Source organism: Marmota monax, unplaced genomic scaffold (assembly GCF_021218885.2).
Source record: "Marmota monax isolate L192 unplaced genomic scaffold, Marmota_monax_Labrador192_F-V1.1 WCK01_AAM20220418_F8-fsc00080, whole genome shotgun sequence".
Classification (NCBI taxonomy): domain Eukaryota; kingdom Metazoa; phylum Chordata; class Mammalia; order Rodentia; family Sciuridae; genus Marmota; species Marmota monax.
Window position 1 is genome coordinate 4,042,680 of NW_026694750.1, and position 24,510 is coordinate 4,067,189.

Consider the following 24,510-nt stretch of genomic DNA (forward strand, 5'->3'; position numbering starts at 1 on the left):
TGACCCACACCCACCCGCACACACGTCTCACCTGCACACGCACCATTCACACACACACTCAATGCACGGTCATGTGTGCACCCCCCACTTACACACTCACACACATGTGTGTGCACACGTACCCACTCAGACGCTCATCCTCAGGCACGCAGTCACGCACATGCACACACACGTACACTCGTAAGTCCCCGTGTCCTGCTGAGCCTTCCGGCAAGCACCCCGGCCCCTCTCTCCCTGTCCTCACAACATCCTTCCGTACATCCCCCAGGAAGGTTCAGACAGGACTGCCCTGTAGCATCAGCGGGCACTGAGGGTCCCTAGGGAGACCCAGCAGAGAAGGCCAGTCGTCTCTTTCTGCCAGGGCTGGGAGGGCTGCCTGTCTGTCCGTGCCTATGTGTGCTAGGACAATCTGCTGGGTGGAACTTTCTGGAATGAAAACAACTCTCGTGGTCAAGTGCTGCCCCCACAGGAGGGTACGTCCTGCCTGCCTCATGGACGAGCTCCCTGGTCAGTCCCTGAGGGCTCTGGCTCCATGTGGTTGTCTCTGGGAAGTCCCTAAGCACAGTCGGAAGTGAAAGTGCTGATGTTCATGAAGGTACTGGAAACACACAGGGGCGCCATGGGGAGGGGGAGAGATGGCCTTCTAGAACCCCACAAAGGGCAGACTGTACGAACCCTCAGAGGGCCTTCGACAGCGATGGCCAGCACATGGGGCCAGGGCTCTCTCGCTCCCCAGATGGGATGGCCTCGTCCCACGTTGCCCTCTACCAGGGCGCCTTCTCTCCCTGGCCGAACAGCGTGCAGTTCAGAGGATGGGAGGCCACCCAGGGGGCGCTTTTGACCTGAGGCAGTGGCTGGCCCCAGCTTCAGACCTGCTGGAGACAGGAGCAGGCCTGAGACTGGCTGTGGCTGAGGGGATGTGGTAGAGCCTGCCGTGGGCGCCATCTCTGGGCAGCCTGGAAGGAGTCCTTCAGCGCGTGGCTCTCTGCTTGTCTTTGGTGATGAGTCTAACGTTCAGAGAGATGAAGGACGGTACCTTGGTGGCCTAGTTATGGGCCTCAGGTCCCCTGGGGGTGGAACCTGGCTTGGATTCTTGTCTCCTTGGCCCAGTTGTGTCGCCTCTGCATGGCTGAGGACGGGAGTATGTCTGTGGAGACTCGTGGGCTGAGACCACATGGTGGCCATGTGCAGGTCCATGGGGCCTCCCTAAGTGGCTCTTGGGAAAGTCTGGATGGCAGCCTCCTGGGAGGCAGAGGGTAGATGACATGGCCTCCCAGGCTCTTTCCTCCAAGGGGACAATAAGACAGGGCAGGGGTGCTCTCATCCTGCCTTTATCTCTAAAGCAGCTAAGGCCCCACCCAGACACGGGTGGTTCACCCCGGACATGCTGCTGAAGCCATGACCCTCCACACCTTGGTGGCCGTCACCAAGGTGTCGAGTGGAGGTTGCAGCCACGGTCCACACCTGCCCTGTTGCTGCACACACACAGGCTGGACAGACCTGAGGACAGTGTGCACTACCTGCCCCTCCTGCCTTCTCCTGCTATTGGGGCAGACCTGCTCACATGCTCTTGGTCTTGACCCAGAACCCCCTGTGCAGAACCCCCACAGCTGGAAAGCCACAAGCGTGAGTGTGCCCCGCAGCCTTGCCTTGCAGAAAGCCCACAGGGACTCACACATCCTCCCCCTCCCGCTTGTCCACACACGTGTGGGCTGCTTTTCAAGGCAAAGAAGCCCCTGCCTACGCAGACTGCCCCTGTGGGCCGACCTACACAGACAGCCCAGGGAGAGGACGGCCACCCTGCTCTGAGCTGTGTTTCCGGGTCCCCCAGCGCCTGGGGGAGACTCCGAGAGCTGGCCCTGGGCCAGGAGGCAGAGAGGAAGTGGTTCCCCAGTTCTGAGGGGGAAGAAAGGAGCTTTCATCCACCTGAAATGAAATTATAGCCAGAAGGCACTCGAACAAGACCAAAATAGATAAGTGGAAACAAGCAGCCCGCCATAAATTCCCGGGATTTGTAGTCTTTCCTGGACTGGTTTATCCTTGAGAAGCCCCGGGAGTAATTCTGTTTGAACAAGATCTAGGGGCCTCCAAGTTAAAGGGCGCAGTCCTTGTGGTAACCAAATCCTTGTTAGCAGAACTCTCCTGACAGATGCGCAGGTCTGGGGAGGAATCCGCTCTCCGCACCTGGCCAGGGCCCTCGGAGATGCAAGAGCAGCTCCTTCACTTGGAAGGAGCCAAAGTGGTCGGGGTGCAAGCTGCACAAGAGGCTGCTTTCTTGTGACGACAAGAGGCTGTGCTGGGCCCAAGAGTGAGAGGTCAGATGTCAAGAGCCCTGGCACGCCCTGGAGCCAGGTCCAGCAGGAGGTCTAGGGCAAGGGCCATACTGGCTGGTGGTCAGGGGCAAATTGCTTCTACGAATGGAAAATGGGTCACAAAGATGAATGATCCTACAACAGGCTCTGACGTCTCAAGAAATCACTGCTTCCTGACCCCACGCAACCCACATCCCAAACCTGAGCCTCCCTGAACAGAACCCAGAAGCAGACGCAGGGGCCAAATGAATCCTAATCATAGCAATCTATGGCCAACAAAGCCAAATGAGAAGAACTGCAAAACCCCAGATGGTCAGCCTGTGCCCCGAAACACTGGGCTGGCCTTGGTCTCTCTCAAGGCTGCAGGCCTGTGGCTGGGGGACAATGGCTAGGTTTCTTCATTAGTTATGAGCTTGCATCTCTTACTCCTCTGCAGCAACCAAACAAGAATCTGCTCAGTTTGAGGGAAGGTTTTAAAAGATGGGGGCCATCATTTGGGGGCCATAACATGGAGCTCCATGGAAACCAGGAAACTCCGAGAGCTGGCCCTGGCCAGGAGGCAGAGAGGAAGTGGCTCCCCAGTTCTGAGGGGGAGAAAGCAGCCTGAGGTCTGAAAGGTGGGTCAGGAGCCCCTGCCTGACTTCTTTCTTTCAAGAAGCAGGAGTGGGGTTGTCCATCCTGGGCCCCTGACTGGGTGGCCCCCACTCCCAGGGCACGAAGGCAGGTGTCCTCTGCTCCAGGGCACATCCAGCTTGCAGGGCCAGCCTCCTGTTCCCTTCCTGCCAGTTCCCTGGCACCCTGGCAGCCTGGCTTGACCCCCATGGCTTCCACTGCCCCAGCCCCTCCGTCCCCCTCCCGGTGCAGCCTGCGGCTCAGGGGCAGCGCTCACTCATATTCCCAGGTGCTCGACATTCAGACGAGGCTCCTCGGATCTCCTGCCCAGAAAAGGATAAATATTTCTGATCTATAGCAAATGTGTTTTCCTTTAGCTAACATCTTGGCAGGCGAGTACACTAATCTCTCAGGAAAATCTAGGGCCTGAATAGCAAGCAGATTTTTTTTTCCCTGAGCAAATAGAAATTCTGAGTTGCTTTTTTAATGCTGCCTTTTTTCCCCCTTTTCTTTCTTTCTTTTTTTTTAAACAGCAGATCTGGAGAAAAATCACAGTCCATTAAATCTGCATCTCTTGAAAGAAAAACCCAGAAGGCCACCTCCCCATCAAAGAAAAAATGGGCAGGGCTGGAGAGCATGTTCAAAGTGCATCAGGAGCGTGGCCGCCATCCAGCCGCTCAGCCTGCGACCGCAGGGGCTTGCAGGCCCCCGTGGCGTGGGACAAGACAGGTCAGTAGGTGCCTGCACAGCCTGGGAGGTGAGATTGGAGCGAGGCCACAGTCCCCATTGCCCCAGCAGCATCACACCCCCACTAGGTGCATGAGACCCCTAGGTTGAGTGAAAAGCATATCATTGAGACCACAAAATCCCCCGTATGTCCCCATTTCACCATCCCTCACTTTAGTGGCTCTCTCTGTTGCCTGACTCCGGTCAGGACACGGCCCAAGGGAATGATGGCAGGGCACCCTTGGCAGGAACCCCAAGGACAGCACCCCAGGACAAGCCCTCAAGGACAAGCCCCCCCGCCCTGCCCCCCACTGCTCCCTGGGCAAGGGGTGCGCTGCTTTGGCGTAATAAAAGACAAGGTCCGAGAAGGATCCCGTGAGCGGAGCCGCTGTTGTGTGCCAGGCACCACACCCTGAACTTCTGTGCACGTGCACAAGTGTGCGAGTGTGTGTGAGTGTGGTTTGAGTCCTCATGCAGGAGGGGACATTGGGGTCTCCTGTTTACTTCCATGGAAGATGCTTCCCCCACAGTGCGCAGGGGCTCCGGGGAGCTGCAGGAGGAGGGGGACAGGGCTCACGGTGCGCATCTGCGCTGAGAGGCCCCGGCCGCCAAGACTGGAGCCAGCCCCTCAGCCTTTGCCCAGGAGACCAAGAAGCCCTTCCCTGGCCCAACCAGGCTGGAGAGGCCTGGCCCTCAGCCCCTTCCCTTCTTCCCTGTGGGGAAGTTGTGCTCTCTGCCTCTCGCAGTCTGAAAGGTGGGTCAGTCGCCCCTGCCTGACTTGCACAGGATGACAGAGAGGTTGCCTCCCGAGAGGTTTTACCCAGCACCTTCCCCACTGGGGCGCTCCATCATATTCTCTGGAGGGGCGGACGCCCCTTGGGCAATGGGAACTCTCCCATCCTGGACGATCCCTCCTCTCAACCTTGGACCCCTCAAAGACCCAGTGCAGGAAGTGGTCAGGAGCTTCCTATTTGGGGGCTCTTTCCACGCTGGGTGAAATCCTGATCTCCACAATATGGGCCGAGACGGTGTCTGGCTTCTGGGGAGCGCTGGCCCCGGCCGCGGACACAGCTTCCACCACGGTGCAGGGCTGTTTGGTGTGAAGACCAAGGCTCTGCAGAGGGACCATTCAGTTTGCATTTCCCATCATGGAGCAAGTAAACAAACTAGAGGAAGAGCTGCCCGTCACTGCCTGGCTTCCCGACAGGAAACGGCATGAGCGACTTCGTCTTTAAACATTATTATCCTCTTGAAAGCAAAAGATAAAGGACGCCTCGGAGCAGCCAAATTGCTTTGGCTCAAAAATCATTTTAAATACCATTTCCTTTAACAAGCCTACTGCCTGGGCAGCGGATCAACACTATTCATTTTAACCTTAGTCAGTGGGAAAAAAAATCACCCAAGTGCTTGTAATTATTTAGCTCTCTCCCTTCTTCCCTCCCAGACACCTTAACTAATGGCCACACACGCACATGGCGTCCCGTGTGACGCAGCTGGACCTTGGGTGGTGCCCACTGAACATGCCAGGGACCATTTCCTCTGTCCATTGGAACCCTAAGTGGGGCTTCAGGGGACTCGCCTTCCCCAGACTGCCTGGGGACCAGGCTCCTCTGCCCCTGGTGTTGGAGGCTCACCCTCCCAGTGAGATTTCCCCTGCCCCGAGGGGGGAAGCTCCAGCCAGGGACATCGGTGAGAACAGAGGGGGGGCGGGGGTCAGCCTGATGATCAAGCACAGGTCACAGTGGGCAGGGTGACCCTGGGACTGTGCAGACCCCACGCTGTGACCAGCTTAGAGGATTTCGGATAAGCAGCGGATGTGGGCTGTAAACTAAAACAAAAGAGAATGAAAGAGAAACAACCCGTGTGAGCGGCATTCACAGAGAGAGCTGGCTCCGTGGTGGGCAGAGCGGGGTTGCCGGCTCTCTTGGCCAGGGAGAGAAGCAGAACCAGAAGTCCTATGTGCCCTGGGTCCCGCGCTCAGCCTGAGGCTCCTGGTCTCCCAGGGGAAGAGCATCCCCCCGGGAGAGTGCCGCCTTCACCCTCAGTGTTCATTGAGTCTGTATCCAAAGACCCTGTGCAGGAAGTGGACACCCAGGCTTCCAACCATGAAGAAGACACCCACGTGGCAGCCCCTTCCCGCAGACACCAACAGGAAAGGGCTGTGTCTGGGCACCAAGGCCTCTGGTCACACAGGCCACTGACCAGGTGTGACCAGTGGGCAGCTCTGAACACCACTCTTGGTAATTCCAGTTTGGCCTTCACCGAGGGCTCTATGCTGTGCTCCTGGGCAGATGGACAGGAGGCCAGAAACATAGCAAGAGCTCAGTGTGCAGCTGGCCGCGAGGGGCCTGATCCTGGGTGTGGGGAGAAGACCTGTTATTCCCACCACACTCTCTGGCATTAATCGGGATGCCCAGGTCACTTCTAGGAGAATGCCATCACCTGGGCAGAGTGGCTGCTGAGGGACAGCTTGACCGGCGGGACACAGGGTGGCAACATCCAAGCATGTGCACATTTCCAGTGGGATCCCAGTGCCCTCCGGCTGCCGCTGAAAGTCACCCCCTGCTGAGCAGCAGAAGTGAGTTGCTGACACCAGTGGCCAGTCCCTTCTTTCACTCAGGGACCAGGTATGGGGCACGTGAAGGACGTGTCTCAACCTCTGCTTGGTCATGGGATGATCAGGGGACCCTGGTGTGGAAACTTCCCCGTGAGTCTGACTCTGGTCTTGTGGAAGGGCACAGGGGTCACCCTCACCTCTCCAGCCTCAGGAGGGTGGACAGCCCCACTTCAAAGTCTGGATACATGAAAGTCCATATTCCCACACCAGGCAAAGTCACGGTAGGTCTGCCCCTGGGGAACTTGCCATCAGGTCGCCTGTGAGTCTCTTCCTATCTGTGCTCCACCCACCGTGAGCCTCCTGGGGCCTGGTCCATCCCACTGTCCCTAGCACCTGGCCTCTGATAACATGCAAGGTGTGAGTCCCTCTGGTTCCTTGAAAACAAGACTCCAGTCCAGCGAGGCCTGTGGGCATGGCCCTAAGGGGACCGTCGTCCATACACAGCCTGCTTCTCAATCAGCCAAGCCAGGCCCTGAGACTGTCCCCCCACAAGGCCCCTGAAAGGCATCTCGGCTCTGGGTTTAACTGGCCCTACTGAGGCGCCACGTGGCCACCATCTGCGCTGCTCCACCTCCTTCCGCAGTGGAAAGGGAGCAGGGGACTTGCCTCTGGACAGTGGGTTCGGGCAGCTGTGGGGGGCGCTGGCCCTACAGAACCTGGGCGTGAGCCAGGACAGGGAGGAACGGGAGGTGGCCACGGGAGAGGGAGGAGAGAGGAGCCTGGGACAGCAGGCCCTTGGACTCCAGACAGGGGAAGCTGTGCACTTAGGACCCATGTCTCCTGTTCTTGGAAGAGAAAGCTGAGACCCAGAGAGGGACTTCCACAGGGTCACAGGAAGGACGAACGAAGGGAGCCATTTATGTACCTCTGTGATTCCAACAAGGCAAGTCCTAAGGAGCCTTTCATAGGCAGAAGCTGAAGTCTAAAGGACTCAGAAACCCACCCAAGGTGAGGGCTGGGTGATGGGGAACGTCCTTGGTGGGAGGAGATCGGGAGTCATCATGGCCTGGTTACCATTGGCGGCATCTAACCAGATCGTCGTGCCTCCCGGGGACAGGGTCTCCTGGTCCTGGGGGGGCAGCAGCTCCTCCGCGTGACACCTCTCCACCCACCGTGTGCCCCAGGGGGCATGTGGGATGGCCTCGGTATCACGTGTGGGAGGACACCAGTGGCACATGACACGCTGCTATTGGAGGAACAGGTAACGGCCTCCGCCTGCAGGGGTGGAGGCCAGCACTAGCAGTCCAGAACCCCGGGGGGGCCAGCGGGGTCTGGGCCTTCCACGGCCAGGACGACTTTACCCTCAGGGAAGAGCTTTGGGGACAGGATTTCTAAGCCCCTTGGAAAGGCCTAAGCGTCCACTTGGCCTGAGGACTGGTAACTACGGGGAGAGGAGAGCTGCTCCTGTGCCTCTCATCTCAGGAGCGAGTGAGCGGGAGTCCCTTGTCTCCTGGACAAGTCCTTACAGGAAGCAGTAGCACCACATGGTGAGACGTGAGAGGGAGACGGCAGTGCCGTGGGGCACCCTGGGCCCTGGGGAGCCGGGACCCCTGTCTGTCTCTGGCCTTCAGGCTGTGTGGCCAGGGAGAGCCGCCACTCCCAGTGAGCCTGGGTCCAAACACGGAACCCACATTCAACTGAGAACGTTTCCCAGTTTCCCTAAAGGTGTCTGCCTTCAGGGAGGGTGGGGAGGGTAAGGCAGGACAGGGCAGGATAGCAGAGGGCTGCTCAGGAAGAAGTGGTCCCTGGACCCTAGGGGCAGAGCCTGGGCCAGGCCCAGCAGGCAGGCTTGGTGCAGGTGGCGTTTTTCCTGCAGAGGGGAGCTAGCAGGCCCTGTTGAAGGGAGCTGGTGCAGAGGAGGGGCTCACCCTGGGGGCTTCCTGCCTGAGCTAAAGCATCCTGCTGAGGCGGAGCAGAGTCACCTGTCCATGTCAGGGGCAGGTGTGTGGCTTAGGTGCAATCAGTTTCCTCCCTACCACCTGCAATCCCCAAACCCCTGTGCTTCCATCAGATGCTGGAAGACGGAACTGGGCTCCCACCGCCCTGTAGAAACGACTTTCTCTGCATTAGGATGCCCCACCCAGCAGACTCCTCTCATTCAGGTAACTTAAGCAGCAGCGAGAGCCCCAGAGCCCCGGCTGCCAGCATCCTCAGAGAAGCAGGCAGTGGTCGGTCGGTTTGCATGAAAAACCTGGGAGTGGTGACTAGCAGGGGGACTGGGTGGGAAATCCGCCTGACCCCAGAAGGAGCACTTGCCCTCCCCTCCAACCCGTGGCCTTCAACTCATAGGCGCCTCTCTGCCACGTGAGGAAGATGGCAATAAGTGTTGCTAAGTAACCCCCAACACTCTTCATTCACAGAGAGAGCTGGCTCCTGCTCCTGGGCCATTTGTGTTGGGGGAGGATGGCTCTGGGCCTCCTTTCCCTGCTCCTAGCTGGACAGGGCGCCCTTGGCCCTGCCCGGATGCAGGCTCTGTGACCCTCCTTACAGAGGAGCCAGGAGGTGGTACTGGGGGTGGCAGGGCATGGATGGGCATGTATGTGATGCACACAGAAGGCTTGTATATGCACAAGTATGCGTGTGTGTGTGTGTTATGTGTGCGTGTGTTTATGTGTATGCAGTATTGGGTGCTATGCATGTATAGGCGCACACAGGCACACATCAGTGCATTACATACTGAATATACGTGTGTGCATGTAAATGTCTAATGTGTATACGTGCATGTATATCGCACACCTGTGTGTTATATGTAGCACATGCATGAACACATGTACGTGTTACGTGTGCCCGGGTACATATGTGTGTACATGTGTGAATCGTGTATACTCATGTGCTATACATGTCTGTATGCATATACTCTGTATGTGTGTGCATGTGTGTGTACGCGTGTGTGTGCATATCATGCACATGTGTATGTGTGTATGTGTTTGCATTTGTACATGTGTAGGGTAATGGGCATGTGAGTGAGAGAGCGGAGACAGGCAGAAAGGCTGGGTAGAAAAGGTGGGTCTGTCGTCCCCGACGCCCACCCCACTGCAGCCTTTGGCCTCCAGTGAAGCTGGGGTAGTGTGGACCCCAGGACCAGCCTTGGACCCACTCTGGGTGCCCCAGGCCCCACCCCACATCCCACCAAGAGCTCCCCACACTCTGGCCCAGCCTCACAGCGGCACTGGCTTCCAGTGCAGGTGGGCCCTGGTCCCAGAAGCTGGAATCCAGGGGAAATCCAGACGGGGGATGGGAAGTGTCCCAGTAAAAACAAAGGCAGCTATTTCTGTGTCCGTGTCCCTTGGAGGAGGTGAGATGGTAACAGAAAGTGACCACAGCTCTGACAAATAGCTACAGGGCCTCCCCGTGAGGCCTGGGGTGTCCCGTGGCAGAACTGCACAGAGAGGGCACTGAAGGCCCCAGATGAAGCACAGCACAGGGCCAGATGAGAGGCAGTGAGCAGGTGGAGGACAGGCCAGGGGCTGTGTCCCCTCCTTGGGGTGGAGGCTAAGAATGCTCTGGGAAGTCTGACTTTGGGCCACTGGTTCTTTATGAAACTTTGCTTCTCTGTTCTTTGTCAAGGACTGAATACCACCCCTGAGCCAGGCTGTGGGGGACCACGTGGGGTGGAAGGGACCAGGTGGTCCGTCCATACAGAGGCTACTGCAGGCGTTCTCCCGGCTCAGCCATTTGGGGTGCTCAGGAGCATGGCCCTGCCTGCAGCAGTGTCCCCGAGGGAGCGGGAACGAGCGTGGGAACGCAGGGCTGACAGGGGCTCAGCCACAGGACAAAGCCATTGTGTGCCAGGTGCTGAAGTATCAAAATCAATGCAAAATTCCAAGGTTTGAGCAAAGCATTAGAATTTTAAATGAAGGCAGGGTAAGTGTTACTGATTTTTCCTTTTCCTTCCTTAAGTATCTGGGAAGGCTTGGCAGGGCCTCAGGGCCGGGGACAGCGTGACCTGGAACGGTGCTTTGTTACCCCAAAGTGCTGGCCCTTCTTACCACCTCTTGGGGGCCACATGTGCTTTGCTCCATGGTCAACCCATGGATAAATGGTGGGAGTCCTCAGTGGTGTGCTGCAGGAAGTGGGGGTATGAGAAGTACTCGGCACAAGACGGGCAAGAACGACCCAGAGCTGATGTTACCAGCACCCACCACTGAGTGAACACACAGCTAAGTGCTCCACGGGTCGGTTTTGTTCTCCCTCCCGGTAACCCTTTGGGACAGGAGTCATTACCACCTCTATGGTTTGGGCCAGGAAACTGAGGGAGAGAGTTTAAGCTACTTCCCCAAGGAAGTAAGGGGCAGAGCCAGATTCACACCCAGATCTTGGGAGTGGTGGGAAGGCAGGCCTGGGGGATTTCTCTCAAGGGCATCTCAGGAGTGGGACCCTGCCTGGGAGGGGGAGCCTGGGAGGAAAGGCTCTGCTCCCCCAGACTGCCACTGTGACCATCCTAGAGCACCCAACAGCGGCATCCCCACAACCCAGTGAAAAGTACCCCTGGCCATCCCAGACAGGAGAGAGGGGACAGCAGGGACAGGGTAGGCTGCGGGCTGGGGATTAAGACGGTCCTTGGGTCTGGGGGAGCAGAGTGCAGCAGCTGCTGCAGGACAGGAGGACAGACACCATCCTAGAAGTCACGTCTCAGCTCGGTGACAGATTACCCGTCCCCGTGGAGACTCACTGGAGGCCCTGCCTCTCCCTCCCCAAGGCGTGAGTGTGGTCAGCTTTAGGAGAGGCACCAACCAGTCCTGGGAGGCTGGACCCTGTAGGCAGGGTCTCCGGGCCTGTGCCCCTCAAGGCAAGAACACAGAGCTGTGCTGGCGCTCACTTGGACGGCTCCTGAGAACTGCCTGACACGTTTTGGAGAACTCTGCCAGCCACTGGAGAGCACCTGGTAACTTCAAGTTGGCTCCAGTGCGAGATTGACAGCATGGAAACTGGCAAACCCCCAACCAGGTGTGGGCAGGTTAGGGTTAGGGTTAGGGTTGCTCGGCATTCAGCAGCACACCACTGCCTTGCAGGGCAGACCCGGCTGCCTCCCCCCCTTCACTCCTAACAAGGCAGTCACCATCCCCACAGCAGGTGGATTCGAGCGTCATTTCTGGAGCTGGCAGCAACATGATCTTTTGTCTAATTAGGCTAGACTTGGGCTAATGTCGGAGTGTGCATTCTCTGATCAGGCACCAGCGGGGGCGGTGAGTTGCATGCTGGGGCGGCCGGGGAGCTGGCCGGGAATGTTAAAAAGGCTGTGGATCATAGGGTCTCCGGGTGGAGGGGTGTCCCAGAAGGAGGCCTGGCCCAGCAGTCAGGAAGCAGGGTTCAAGCCCAGCTCCTGGTAAGTCACTGGTTCCCTTGACCTCCCTGGGGGTCAGGCAGCTGGTCTGTGAGGTCCTGCTGGCACTGCCCAAGTTCTGGGGTGCAGGGAGACCACCCCCTGGCCTGGAAGGAGCAGGGACTGCAGGGAGTGTCCCTGTGCAGTGCAGGCCGCCTTCTGGATCTCACACTCCACCTGCAACGGAGGGTCCTGCCAGTGACATTGACAAGGAACATCAGAGTCCGCCCAGCCCGAGGCCAAGCGGCTGGACTCCGCTGCAGCTGTCCGCCCTGCACTGTGCACAGTTTAACTTTCAGGATGCGACTCTGGCTGAAGGGGCGCCCTGCCCGGAACCCCCTCTCTCCCCCAACTGTCACCAAAGCAGCGGCTTCCAGGAAGCAGGGAGTGGCGGTGTGATGGGGGAGCCCCGGCCATAGAAGTGACGGCTTCCACATGCCCTGGGGGGTGGGTGCGATGAAGATGTGGGTGACAAATGGCAGCCAGTGGCTGCCTAATGGATGCCCTGGGGCTGCCAGTCTCAGTCTGAGATGTCAGAGGATGCCAGGAGGGCACGGGCGGGCGGAGGGTGGGCAGCCTGCTGGCAGGGTTTCTGAATGCTGGCTTCTTGGACCGAGCTGGATCCGGGCCTGCGCTGTCCTGGGGTGGTCCTAGAGCTGGGGACAGGTGCGTGGGGAGCGGACATCTTCACCAGGCCAAGGTCTGTGTGGATGCCGGAGCAGAGCCTGGCAGGGGCCGTGCGTGAGGCTCTGGTGACAGAGAGGGAAGGGCCCGGGACTGTGTCTTTCCCCGTTGGTTCCAGCGGGGATCATTGCCTGGGTTGTAACAACAGAGCCCTCATGACAGCGGCCTTGAGTGTCATTCTCCCAGTCCTGCCTGCGTCCAGCCCTGTGTGTGGCGCATCAAGTGCTTCTGAACCTTTATGCTGGACCGCGCTGTTCCAGGGTAGGAAAGAGAGCTCAAGTTGGGGCCGGTTAGCCCCAAGTGACACGGCTCTGCATGGCTCTGAAGTGGGGCTAAGATCCCGGGCGAGTGACCACCAAGGCCTTGGCCCTTACAGCTGCATCAGAGAGGGCCTCTTTCCAGGCCTCCAGGGACTGTGGTCGGCCTGGGAAACCCAGAGACCCTTCCCCAGGGAGGGTGGGCTTGGGGCAGGCACACCCAGGGGGGCATGATGCACACTTCCTATCACCTCTGGGACAGGGTGTGGGGGCTTCCCACAGGCGTGTCCTGAGCCCCAGAGCCACACAGAAAGGCAAAGAGAGCCCCAGGGGAGGTCATTTCTTCAGAACTGGCCGTTTTCCTGAGAACTTGGTCTCTAAATCCAGAAATCTTTTAGCGAGCACGTCTGCTCTGGATGTCCTTCTCACTCCTCCACCTAACCTCACGGAAGCTCTGCCTTGTGTCCCCAGGGCAAGCCTTCCTGGGCATCCCAAGGACTCTGAACCTTCACTGCGGCCACACAAGGCCCGTTTATGGCACAACACTCTTCCTTTACGGGAGGACAGGCAGAGGATGGAGGGGGGTGGGTTTGAAGGAGGGGAAGGCACAGTTAGTCCTTTCTGAAGTCTACCCTGTTCTGACTCTGGTACTTGTGGGCACAACTGGGGCCCCTTTGCAGCCGTGTGGGAGTCTGGAGAAGCCCCAGGAAGCCGTGGCCTGGCCTGCCCTGGGGAAGCCTGCCTCCTGGGTGGGCCAGACACCAATCACACCTACCTAGCAAAGGAGCAGTCGTGTGCTAAGCTTGGTAGCAGGCACTGGGACAGTGAGGGGGCTGGGTGGGAGGCGCCCCGCCCCTTGGAGCTTGCTTTGGAAAGACGGGACCCAGGCCCAAGGAGGGACGAGGGGTGTGTAAGCGGGTCACACTGAGGGAAAGAGGCGGTCCAGGAGCACCCTGCGCGACTCGGACCTGGCTCTAGAGCAGCAGAAACTAGTGCTCGGTGGGGGGAGGGGCTGACTGGGAATGAGGGAACTTTCTGGAGGGATGGTCTTATTCCCGACCTGAACGTGGGCTGGCGTCATGGCGGTGCGGGTGTGGGCTGGAACTCACTGAGGCCGCTCATTCGTAGCTATGCATAAACCGTGACCCCGGGTCGAGGAGACGTGTGCCGAGGACCTGGGGGAGGGCTGCTGGGTGCGTGTACACAGGAGCGAGCCCATGCCAGCAGTCGAGGCTGGTGGCAGCATATGGTGCTTGTGAAATTCTTTCAACTTTTCTGTGTCTCTTCAACCAACACTTCATCATGAAATGTCAGGAGCCGGGAGCAGTGCTGTGCCGGAGAGCTGGGGGCGCCAAGGGCTTTGATGACAGCTGACAGCTGAGCTGAGACCTGCATCTTAGCCAACCATGGAGGGTCCAGATCGGCCTCCAGGTAGAGGGAGGAGCATGTCCAAGGGTCCTGAGGCACCCAGGCGCTGGGCTCTACTGAGGAGCAGAAGCAGCCAGCGCGGCCGGAGGCGCAGGGAAGAAGGTGAAGGTCCGGTGGGGCGGGCCCTGGAGGGCAGGGGAAGGCGGTGGCTGTTACTTGAAATGCCTGGCGATGTTTGGGAGGTACTGAATGTGAGCAGGACGCGACTGGCTGCTGTGGCTGCATCCTGGGCATGGACCACGCCGAGAGGAAAGGGCCCTGGCACGGGCAGGGGAGCCAGGGTTGGGCCGGGGTAGAAAACGAGAGTGAGATGGGGATAGGGGCTCAGAGTCCCCCCGGGGGGGGGGGCGGGGCAGCAGGGAAAGGGGAATGAGGCTGGCCTGAGCCCTGGGTGGCGACCGTCCTCTGCCACGGAGGCCGGGAGGAGAGGGGGCTCCTGGAGGATCTCGAGAGAACCGCCGCGGCCGAGGGAGTCTGAGGAGCAGATCGTCCCTGCAAGAGGGGGCTGAGCGGGTGGCCGGGGTGACCACTGGTGCGGAGGGGCCGTGTCAGGGCAGAAGGCCGAATGTGGATGTGTCACCCTGACACTGGCATTCAGAGCCCTGGGACTGGACGGGAAGATCCCAGAAGAAGGTGTGGACCGAGGAGAGAAGACCTGGGCAGTTCAGGGGGTCCCCCGCTGAGGAGCTGAAGAAACGGGGCTGCAAAGGTCAGGCCACAAGGGAGGTGGCCAGGGGACATCTTAGCAGAAGAGAATGTTCCAGAAGAAGGGATCGGCTGGCCTGGTGAGTGCTGCTGGGAGGTCGGAAGGTGAGGACAGCAAGGGAGAGGCGCTTCCCCCGTGACTGGAGAGGGAGAGGGGACGGAGCAGGTGGGCAAGCGTGAGGGAGAAGCACGGACGGGGCGGGGCCTGACCAGGAGGAGGCCTGGGGAGGCTGGGAGCTGCCTTCTCTCAAGATGGAGAGGAAAGTAGAGCCTTGCACAACTCCCCACCCAGGGAACCCGCGCACCTGGAAAAGGAAGCAGGAAGCCCCCAGGAAGCCCTGCTCATCAGGAGGGAGCAGGAGAGCTGAGAGGGAGGCGTGAGGAGCAGCGATCCTCTGCACACCTGTGCACACCCGTGTACACCTGTGCGTGCCTCTGCCCACCTCTGCATACCTGTATACACCTGTGCGTGCCTGTGTACACCTGTGCATACTTGTGAACACCTGTGCGTGCCTGTGTACACCTATATATCTGTGCCTACCTATGCATACCTGCGTACACTTGGGCATACCTGTGAACACCTGCATATACCTGTGCACACCTACATATATTAGTGTATACCTCTGTATATAACCTGCATATACCTGTGCATACCTGCCTAACCAGAACCATCCGCCATAAGCCTCAGCACGTGGTGTGTGAAGACTGCATCCTGAGAGCTGCTGAACCACTGGAGGTGAGCAAAGCGGTGACGGCACCATGTCATGAGACCTCCCTGTTTGACTAGGATCTGCGGCACCCATGAAGACCAGCGTCCCCAGCTGGAGTGCAAGTGGAAGCCCGAGTGATCTGCATGGAACATGTCACCAGAGACTCCCGTTTCCCATTTCACTCTATCAAACCACATCCGAACTTCGTCCCAGGCCCTTTGAGCCCCCCAGAGGCACAGCAAAGCACTTCCTCGGGCAAACTCCTGTCTTTTGGTTTGGAAAGCATGGCTTCCCCTTTGCTCCAAAGAAGATTAGGATACAGGACAGAATGTCAGCTGCAGATTACAAGAAAAGGATAATTAAATAAAAGCCCCATATTATGAGCCATCTAGAAGGGAATTAAGCAGCTTTTGCATTCTCCTCATCTTTGAAGGATGTGCTATAAAGGGGAGCAGGAATTGTTTGGCTTGATAAATAAAGATAGTAACCAAACTGTAGGGCCCATTGTTCTGCCTTTATATTAAAAGCGATTGCTTAGCCACACTGACACTCACACCACGGAGGCATGGCCCTCTGCAGACGGCAGGATTAAGAGACTGACAAGCTGGGATGATAACTAATTAATAATCCCATCTCTAAGGAGCCACAGCTCTGGTAGCGGCCTCTTTCCTTCCTCCAGGCCAACCCCGGGCAGCCCAGACTCCAGGGCTGAAGGACAGGGGGAGGTTTGCAGGCCAGGCCAGGTGCACCATGGTCCCTGTCACAGTGGGGCAGGGAGCAGAGGGGGCTGGGTGGGAGACGCAGGAGACAAACTGCCAGAATGCAGAGGCTCCTGTCCCTTAACAGACAGCGCGTTCCTACCCAGGGCTGCGGAGCAAACGGGAAGTCGGGGTCTGCAATCTCAGGTGCATCTGGCAGATCTTGCATTTTGCCACTGGAAAGGGGGTCTGGGTGGGACCTCCTAGAGGACTCCCTCACAGCCACCCCCAGCCCAATCTCCCAGAGTAAATCTGCTGGCAGGCTGGTGTGTCCAGAGTCCACCAAGCCTGACACTGAGAGCTCCGTGGGTTGTGCTTCCTCCGCCCCCCTGGTGACCTAGGAGGGAGGCAGTTTATGTCTACTTTACTGAAAAAGAAGTAAGAATCAGAGAGGTTGGGTCACTCGGCCAGAGTCCCCCGGCTAGCAAAGGAGGAAGTGAATTCAAACACTGATGGTCCCAAGCAGGGAGCCCAGGGCCGTCCCCTATACTCAGTGCCCGCCTTGTCCACTGGGTGGGAGCAGAGGGTTCCCTGCCCCAGAGGGCTCTGGCCACAAAAGCAGCCTTTACCCTCAGCACTCTGCAAGGAGAAGGTCAGGTAGCTGCCACCTCCCTTGACCCCACCCTCTCCATCCAAAGCAACCAGATGAAAAAGCAAATCCTCCATCCCTGTCCCCAGCGGAAGGGGAAGCGTGGAATCAGGATGAGGGAATCTTCCAGAATAGGCCCAGTGGCATTCCTCATGAGGGTAATAGCCGTTTTGGGGGAACTGCCATATTTTCTGGAGGCTTTACGTGGGTGCAGCAGTGGCCTTGGCGTCATAAATCGCAATCAAGCAAAGATGTCTACGGAGGAAATACTACCCGCTCTGCCGTGCAGCCTTGGCAAGGGTCCGGAAATCTTAAGGGAATTGAGCAATTTTTTGCATAGTACCGTAAATTCCTGGTGTCTACCTTATCTCCTCGTCACGTTATTCAAGGGACATTAAATGGAGAAAGATGTGGAAGCTGCTGCTTAGAATCAAGCTAACAAGAAGGCCGCTCACGAGTTATCTGTCTGCTTCCACCGTCCCTCCTCTCCTCCTCTCCAAACCTTGCCCTTCTGGCTGCAAAAGAGCTCCCCTCCTCAGGGGTGGCTGCTCCCATTTCCCCAGACAAAGATCCTTCCAGATGGCTTATCAGGCGCGGCTTGGATTTAATTACCCTGGTCTGTATCCTCCAGAGCTGGGGCTCCTGGGCCCCCTGCATCCTCCACCCGCCCCTTCTCCTGCAGTGCGGGGCCTGGTGAAGCCCGTCTCCTGCCACAGCCCCTGCTCTCCTCCCAATACCCAGTGACACAAGCATTTGCTGGAGGCATATTGTTCCTGCTGGACAGCAGGCACTGCCAGGTGACAGTGTTTTTGGTCTGGGGCCAGTGTCCCTCCTGCACGTGCAGGCTTGCTGATGGCCGACCTCAGCACGTGCTCGACGTGCCCCCAGCCTCATTTCCATGTGGTGACAGTAACATATGCAGCCTCACAGACCAGCCGAGAGGCCCAGGCCCATGGCGACTATCGCTGTTACCTCTGACGAGGATGGTGGCGGCTGTCGCCTCCGTGGCCGGGGAGAAGCTTTGGCAGGGGCCCTTCCCTTGCACCCTCTTCTGAGCCCAAAGCAGAGAAGGACAGATTCCAGACCACGCTCCCTCCCCTCCAGTCACCTGGCGCCAGGACAATAGGCCACGCCTCTTCAAAGCGCCTGGACGGGCACCGCCCTGCCTGCCCCGTCTGTAGGTCTCTCACTCTCCCTGGCCTCCTCTTCCCTGGGCAGCCGTGAGAACCAAAGGTTGCTGGACGTGGAGTTCCTGACCAGGGGCAGGTGGCCCATGGCAGGGCTGGGCCTCCCTGAGGCACCAGCAGGAAGAAGCGTGAACAGGGCGGAGCTCAGCCCCAGCCTGCCCTCTGCACCGCCACCGCCACCGCCACCGCCACCGCCACCGCTCGCTCTCTGCGGCTGACATCAGACCAGAGGTGCCAGGCCTGGGCTTAGCTCCTGGATCCATGATGCCCAGGCACCTTCTCCTCCCCACCGACCTGGGCATAGGGACCAGGGGCCCCTCGGGCACCAACTGGCTTCACTTCCTTGAAACACATAGGTCAGTGTCCCCCGTGGGACAGTGCCTGCCGGCAGCAGTGCCTCCTGTATTCTAACCCCCACAAAGCCTCACGTCACGGTGCGCCCCATGGAATCTCGCCATGGGGGTCAGGCAGGGCGCTGTTAAAGGGCCACACGGAGCACGCTCCTCATGCTTCATTTCCCGGCCATTTCTGTCCACCCCAATGAAGCCAAAGCTGCTACCGAGCAGTAAGCCTCGGGTATTTTTTATGAAGCTACAGTAGTCTCCAGTTTAATAAAAAAAAAGAAGGAGAAAGAAAAAGAGAAACTATGCCCCTTAAACTCTGTCAGTGTCCAGGGGACGCCTGTGGCTAGAGTCCACCCTACCCTGAGTGGTGTGCTCACTGCTAGGACCAAGCCAGGGGCGGGTGAGGGGCTGTGGTTTCTGGCTGCCCGCCTGGGCTTCTGGCTCTTCCTGCCTGACTCACCACTGGGAGCCCTTCCTGAGTGCCAGGGGCAGCGTCCAGGTGGGGCTGTGGGACACTGGGGAGGCAAAGGAGCTGGTCAGAGCCATTCCCTCTCCCTCCAGGCTGAGGAGAAGGGTCTTGGGGGGGAGACGGCCTGAGCCTGGGGGGGGGCCTGGGGGGCTCAGGCTTGGGGGCTGGTTCCTCCTGCAGGAGCAGAAGGAGGAGGGCAGCCGGGCTCCGGGGCGCAGAGTTCCTGTTAAAAGGCCCCCCCCCGAGTCCCGGGGGGGAAGCAGAGGAGCTGCAGGGCCTCTGGTAGCTGCAGAGCCGGGCCGCCCCCTCCCTTGGCTCCTGGCAGGAGCCCCAGCCCTGGTCAGGACTGCCAGACCCCTGGGTCTCAGAGCCTGTCCAGTCACAGCTGTCCCATCTGTGGGTCCCATGCTAAGAAGGCCACTGCACCTGCTCCGGCCTGAGCGTCCACTCCATCTAACTGTCTGGCTCCTGCAAGATAGCGGACGGGCCAGCAGGCTGTGTCGGGCCTCACAGCCAGCCTGGGGCAGGAGAGGAAGGCCACTGCCCTTGGGGTGGCCAGGCCTTCCTTGCATCTGGCCTTCCTCGCACTCAGCTGATGGGCCACGGAGCCTGGTCTGGGTTGGCCCTGTGCCTGGGCCATGGAGGCTGGCCTGGGTGGGCTCCGTGCCACCACCACGAACCCTGCAGCTTGGCTTCCTGGTGCCCACCCCAGGTGGCAGCAGCGTCCCTGTGCCCACTCCTTCTAGGGAACCAGGGCTAACAGAGGCCCATGGACAGACAGGAAGCCCTCAGCTACCCCACTTTCTGGTCATATTTGTGACCTGTGTCCAATCTCTACTTTCAAATGACTCATTTATAAAAAGGGGTAGATGATGGTGCCCTATGAGGGGCAGCTGGGGCAGCCATAGTGACCTCAGAGCTCTGCACCAGCTGTGCCTCTGTTGCTTGGGAGATTGTGGGACACGGAGGTGTGTGGTGGAGTTCTACTGCCAAATGGCATCCAGTGGTGCCAGAGTATGGTCACAGCTGCTGGTCGGGGTGGCTGGGCAGGACTAGAGCCAGCTCCTGGGACTCGGAATCCAGTGCTCCTCTCAGTAGCAGAACATTGCAGAACTTGGACTCGCCTGCTGTTCTCCAGTGATCAGGAGCACCCCACCTCACCCTGTTCCAGTGTCTCCCCGGCCCCCAGGGTCCCTGTCTTCCTGCCAGCCTCTGTGCATGCTGCCTGGGCAGGCTGGAGCTCCCGTGGCCTCTGCCCCAGCAGGCTGGAGTTGGCACCAGGCAGCTCAGACGCAGCCATGGCAGACACGCAGGGACACACCCCCAGCTCCACTCACAGGAAAACATTCATTATGTGCTTTAGAGGACAAGGGTAAAAAGAAAACACTCATTAGAAGCAGAAATAGTTTCCAAATAAACTACAGAATCTGTTGGGAAGTCTGGCCTGAGAAGGGGGCCTGCGTTCAGGGTGGGGGAACGTCAGGCGGAGAGTGTTCAGAGGTGGGTGGTGGACGGCAGGGAGCTGAGGCACTGACGCCTGTTCCCATCGCCACCAGAAAACCCCAAATCGGAGGGGCCAGCAGCAGCCGGCCTGAGGCGGAGGGCCCTCTGTCTGTCTGGCCTGCCTCTGGGCACTGCCTCGCCCAGCAAGCGCATGTCCCAGCGGCTCCAGTGACAGTCCTGTAGACAGTGGGAGCAGAGGCCAGGGCTGTCTAAGGCTGGATCCCTGCCCGACTGCTGACCATGGGGTGACCCTGAGCCTGGCCATGCTCCTTCTGGGCTCAGTGGACCCAGAGACCCTCCTGCCTGTGACAGGAGGAGACCCCAGGGAGGCTGATGGTCTGAGCAAAGGCGATTTGTGCCCCCTGCCTGCGGGGTAGTCCCAGGTCAGCAGGGGCCATGTTGGGTGCTCAAGCCCTGGCTAGCTGGAGAAGTGGAGTGAACCAAGCTCAGATCTTCTGGGCCCAGAGTGACCTGGGGCCCAAGACACCACCCAGGGCAGGGGCAGCCTACCTTCCAGCACCTCTGAGCTGGCTGGTGGCCTCGCATGTTCCCACCAGTCACAGCAAGGACTGTGTTCATCCGTGAGCCAAAAGGGCTTGGGTGCCCTGCCCCGGGGGCTGCCTGCTCGCTCTCACCTACCTCCTCATGGGATGCTTACTAGCCAGGAAGAGAGGGGAGCGGAAGGGACAAATGCCCACGGAGACAGACACAGACAGATTGCGGGGGCGGCGCCTCCCTTGAAAGGAAGCCCACAGCTCAGAGATGCTCGCACCTCGCCATGCACCCCGCTGCGTGCTGGCCCCGACTCTGTGCTCCTGGCCCCAGTCCGCATGGCCTGCACCTTCCTTGTCCTGGGGTGGGGGCAGCAGCTGCAGCAGAGCCATACCTCCTGTCCTGTGGCTCATGCTCTGTGCAGGACACTAGGGGGACAGACCAGTCCAGGCAGAGAGAACCCAGGCAGTGTGGGTAGAAGCCCTGCTGTGCTAAGTGGCCCTGAGGTGGCATCCATTGGAGGGTGTCGGAGAACAGAGGTGAGCTCACGGCCAGTGAGCTTCAGAGGCCAGTGGGTGGGCTGCTCCTCAAGGGACCCTCCTTTTTCAGAGGCAGCCCCACAAGCTCTCTGCCCCCCCCAACTTTCTAGAAGGTTGCCTGGTGCCAGCCAAGTGGCTTAGCAGGTGGTGGGCTGCGAGGGGTGAGGTCCACTCAGGCCCTGCCCAGCACCTTCTCAGGTGTCCTGTGTGGCCTCCTCAGCTCCCACTGGGGGCACTCCCCTGACACCTTTGCTCCCACGGACTCTTTTCCTGGTAATTGGTGTCAGAGGCAAACTTGAGCCAGTTTCCACCTGGGCCGTGTCTCCTGCTTGTTTCCTATTTAATATCAGAGAAATGCCACCTGACCAGGCTGTCATTATCATGGTGTAGCCACGAGCACCAGAACCAATTGCCCCGAGCAGTCACGGTGGCTCCTGGCTCTGCAGCAGGACATGACGCTAATTGCTTTGGCTTAAGCTCCTTGACTTCCAATTGCCATCTAGGCTGGCCCCGGGCACCCCACACCTGAGCCCATTCCCTCCTTTCACCTGATCACAGAAACAGAGTGATGCTTGAGGTCAGGAGCGGGAGGAGACACCCCCAGAGTGGGGAGGGGAAGCAGAGGCCCTGCAAAGCCACCGAGGAATCTGACCGGTGACACTGGCCCTGGGGGACTCCAGCTTCCCACTGGCTGGAAGGTGATAAGCAGGTGCACGTGAGCTGTGCCAGGTTGCACCGTCCAAAGCCAGAGGATGGAGGCAGGAGGGAGGGAGCGCGGGGGCGGGCGGCAGGCGCCCTCCTGGCCTGGGCATCGAGAGGAGTGAGGGAAGTGTGGACTCGCCCCTCGCCCGCCCAGGAAAGCAGATTTAGTGGATTAAAACGGCACAAGAGTGGGACGGGATGAGGGTGGCAGGTGGCGGCAGGCGCAGAGGAGGCCTGGAGGAGAGGGTGGTCCTCAGGGCAGGTGCCAGCTGTGTCAGGGAGCATGAAGAAGGCAGGCAGTGCCAAAGAAGTGTTCAGAGCAGGGCACGAAGATGGAGGGGCACGAAGATGGAGGGGCAGACCCGGGCTGGGGCCCGGCAAGGCGTTCCCCAGGCTGAAGGCTGCGTGGAGTAAATGTTGCTTCCAAAAGCCAGAATCTGAGTGCGGGGTCACAGGGGCCGGCTCTGACATCTCCAGGTCGGCTCCCAGGTGGGGTCCTGCAGGCCACCCCCTCTCAGGAGAGGAGAGGAGCCCTCTGCCCCATGGTGAAACACCTTCGGGGCAATGCCTGGCGACAGGACACCAGAGCAAACCCTGGGGCTGCACTGAGGTCCTCTCACAAGGTCTGTCAATCATGAACCCCGCACTCTGACGTCAACTGCCACAGGTTGACGGCCAGGGCAACTGACATCAGGCACAGCGACCAGAAACAGTGTCTTGCAATCAGCACATCCCGGTCGTCTCGGCATCATTCTTAATGAACTTGCTGAACCACAGACAATTATTTCTGGGAACCGAGGGAGAAAGGGAAGGGCTTGGAGGCTGGGGCTGGGGGGAGCCATGGACAGAGGGTTTGGCCAGACTGAGTGATGGCCTCCTCTTCCAGATGGCCCTGGGCCTCATGGACCCTGCCCAGGACCCGTGGCCTCTCTGCTCTGCCACACATGCGGTCTCTCTGCACACCTGACCCGGAGCTGGGGCTAAGTCCCCGCTGCCAGTTCCCTCCCAACCGACACCTCTCAGTCGGAGGGATCCCCAAACCACCAAGGGCCAGAGTTTTGCTAGCTTGAACACCAGTGGGCGCAGAAGGCAGGACGGAGGCAGGAAAGGCCTCCAGCAGCATCCTGGGTAGAGACAGCCGGAAGGCCTTAGGGGCAGTGCCCGGCCAAGGGATGTGTGTACAAAGGGCAGCTGCAAACCAGTGGACTGTTTTTGCAAGGAGGTCCAGCTTGACCAGAAGGCTCCCTCACCTTCCCACCCACACGGCAGCACCTTGTACCTGGCAAGACGACCACCCACTGGAAAAAGGCTGGCTGGGCCTCTGCGGGACCCTCCCTGGCTCAGCAACACTGTGCACAAGGAACGCAGGCGGGGCCTCCCTCCACAGGCATGGCAGCCTCCCGCCACCCCCCGCCGTGCCAGACATCACAAATGGGTTACGGAGCTCCTGCCCAAGTCGTGCCAATCAATCCAACTGCTTGCCACATGCGTCTCATGACCAACCCACAGAACAGAAGAACATGCAGCTCTCGGCCGACCTGTTTACAGTCAGGGGCAGGGTGCCACCTCCTTTCTTGTTCTCCTCACAGGAAACCGAGACACCCTGGAACCTTGAGTCACCTAGCTCACTTCCCACTGGGTGGCAAGGGCCGACCTGCCTCCACCTCTCCCCTCCTGGCTCCTGACAACCAGGCCGGCCACCGGCTGGCCTCAGCACCATACAGCTGGAAGCTAGGAAGGCTCCCCAGGGCTGTCAGCCCCAGGCAGCCACGCGCAGGAGCCCCGCGCCCCCTCAGCGCCCTCCACAGACCCTTCCCGAGGTGCCGCAAGAAGAATCCAGTCCAGCCACCTACCTGAAGGAGCCAGTAGCACCTCCGGTGGAAGGTGGGGATGATGGAGGAATGGACATAGCAGCCGTACAAGCACTAGGGAGAGAGGAAAAACGAGAGTTCAGTTGGAAAGAGGGAAGGAGGGAGGAAGGCAGACGGCGCAGCAGAGGAGGAGCAGGGGGCCGCGGCCCTGCCGCAAGTGGGAGGAGGTGGCCGCACGGGCCCCAGCTAACTGGGGGCAGGGACAGCTAGGAAGCCTCTGGATCACGCCAGCAGGCCATGCAGAGGGCAGCTGGCACCCTACCCTCGGGCCTGGGGGTTTCTGAAAGTTCAGGACAGCCAGGGACCAGGGAAATGCACATACGCACGCTCCGGGGACTTGGAGCTACTGGGATGCCCATTCCTCGCGCCAAGGCTAAGACCCTTCTGTGCACCAGGAAGGACCCAAGGCGGCGGAATTGATTCACACACAGGAAACATGCCTCCCGCCAGCTTCTCACCAGGTAGCCCCGGCGGAGAGAGGGCCAGGGAGCACCAAGGCTGCACCTCCAGAGCCCGAGGCCCCTTGACACAGCCCCCCTTTCTATTTTTGAGTGTTTGTTTATTCATGTATTTGCTTGTTTGCTTTTTAAGGTCTAACCCTACATCTACTGCACATGGTTTGGTTTTGGAAGAAGACAGGTCAGAGAGCAAGGTGGGTGGAACAGAGGTGTGAGAGTTGTGA

The 24,510-nt window shown here is 59.3% G+C and overlaps 1 protein-coding gene across 17 annotated transcripts in view; it reads right to left on the bottom strand.

Annotated features, from left to right (window-relative positions):
• Positions 1-24,510, bottom strand: part of Camta1 (calmodulin binding transcription activator 1) — a 767,538-nt gene that overhangs the window by 202,723 nt on the left and 540,305 nt on the right. For 15 of the 17 annotated variants that reach the window (XM_058572711.1, XM_058572707.1, XM_058572718.1 and 12 more), the window contains one exon: positions 23,811-23,882. The exons of the other annotated variants lie outside the window; for them this stretch is intronic. In XM_058572711.1, the coding sequence (XP_058428694.1) occupies positions 23,811-23,882 (72 nt within the window). The remainder of the gene's footprint in view (positions 1-23,810; positions 23,883-24,510) is intronic. 17 annotated transcript variants of the gene reach the window in all.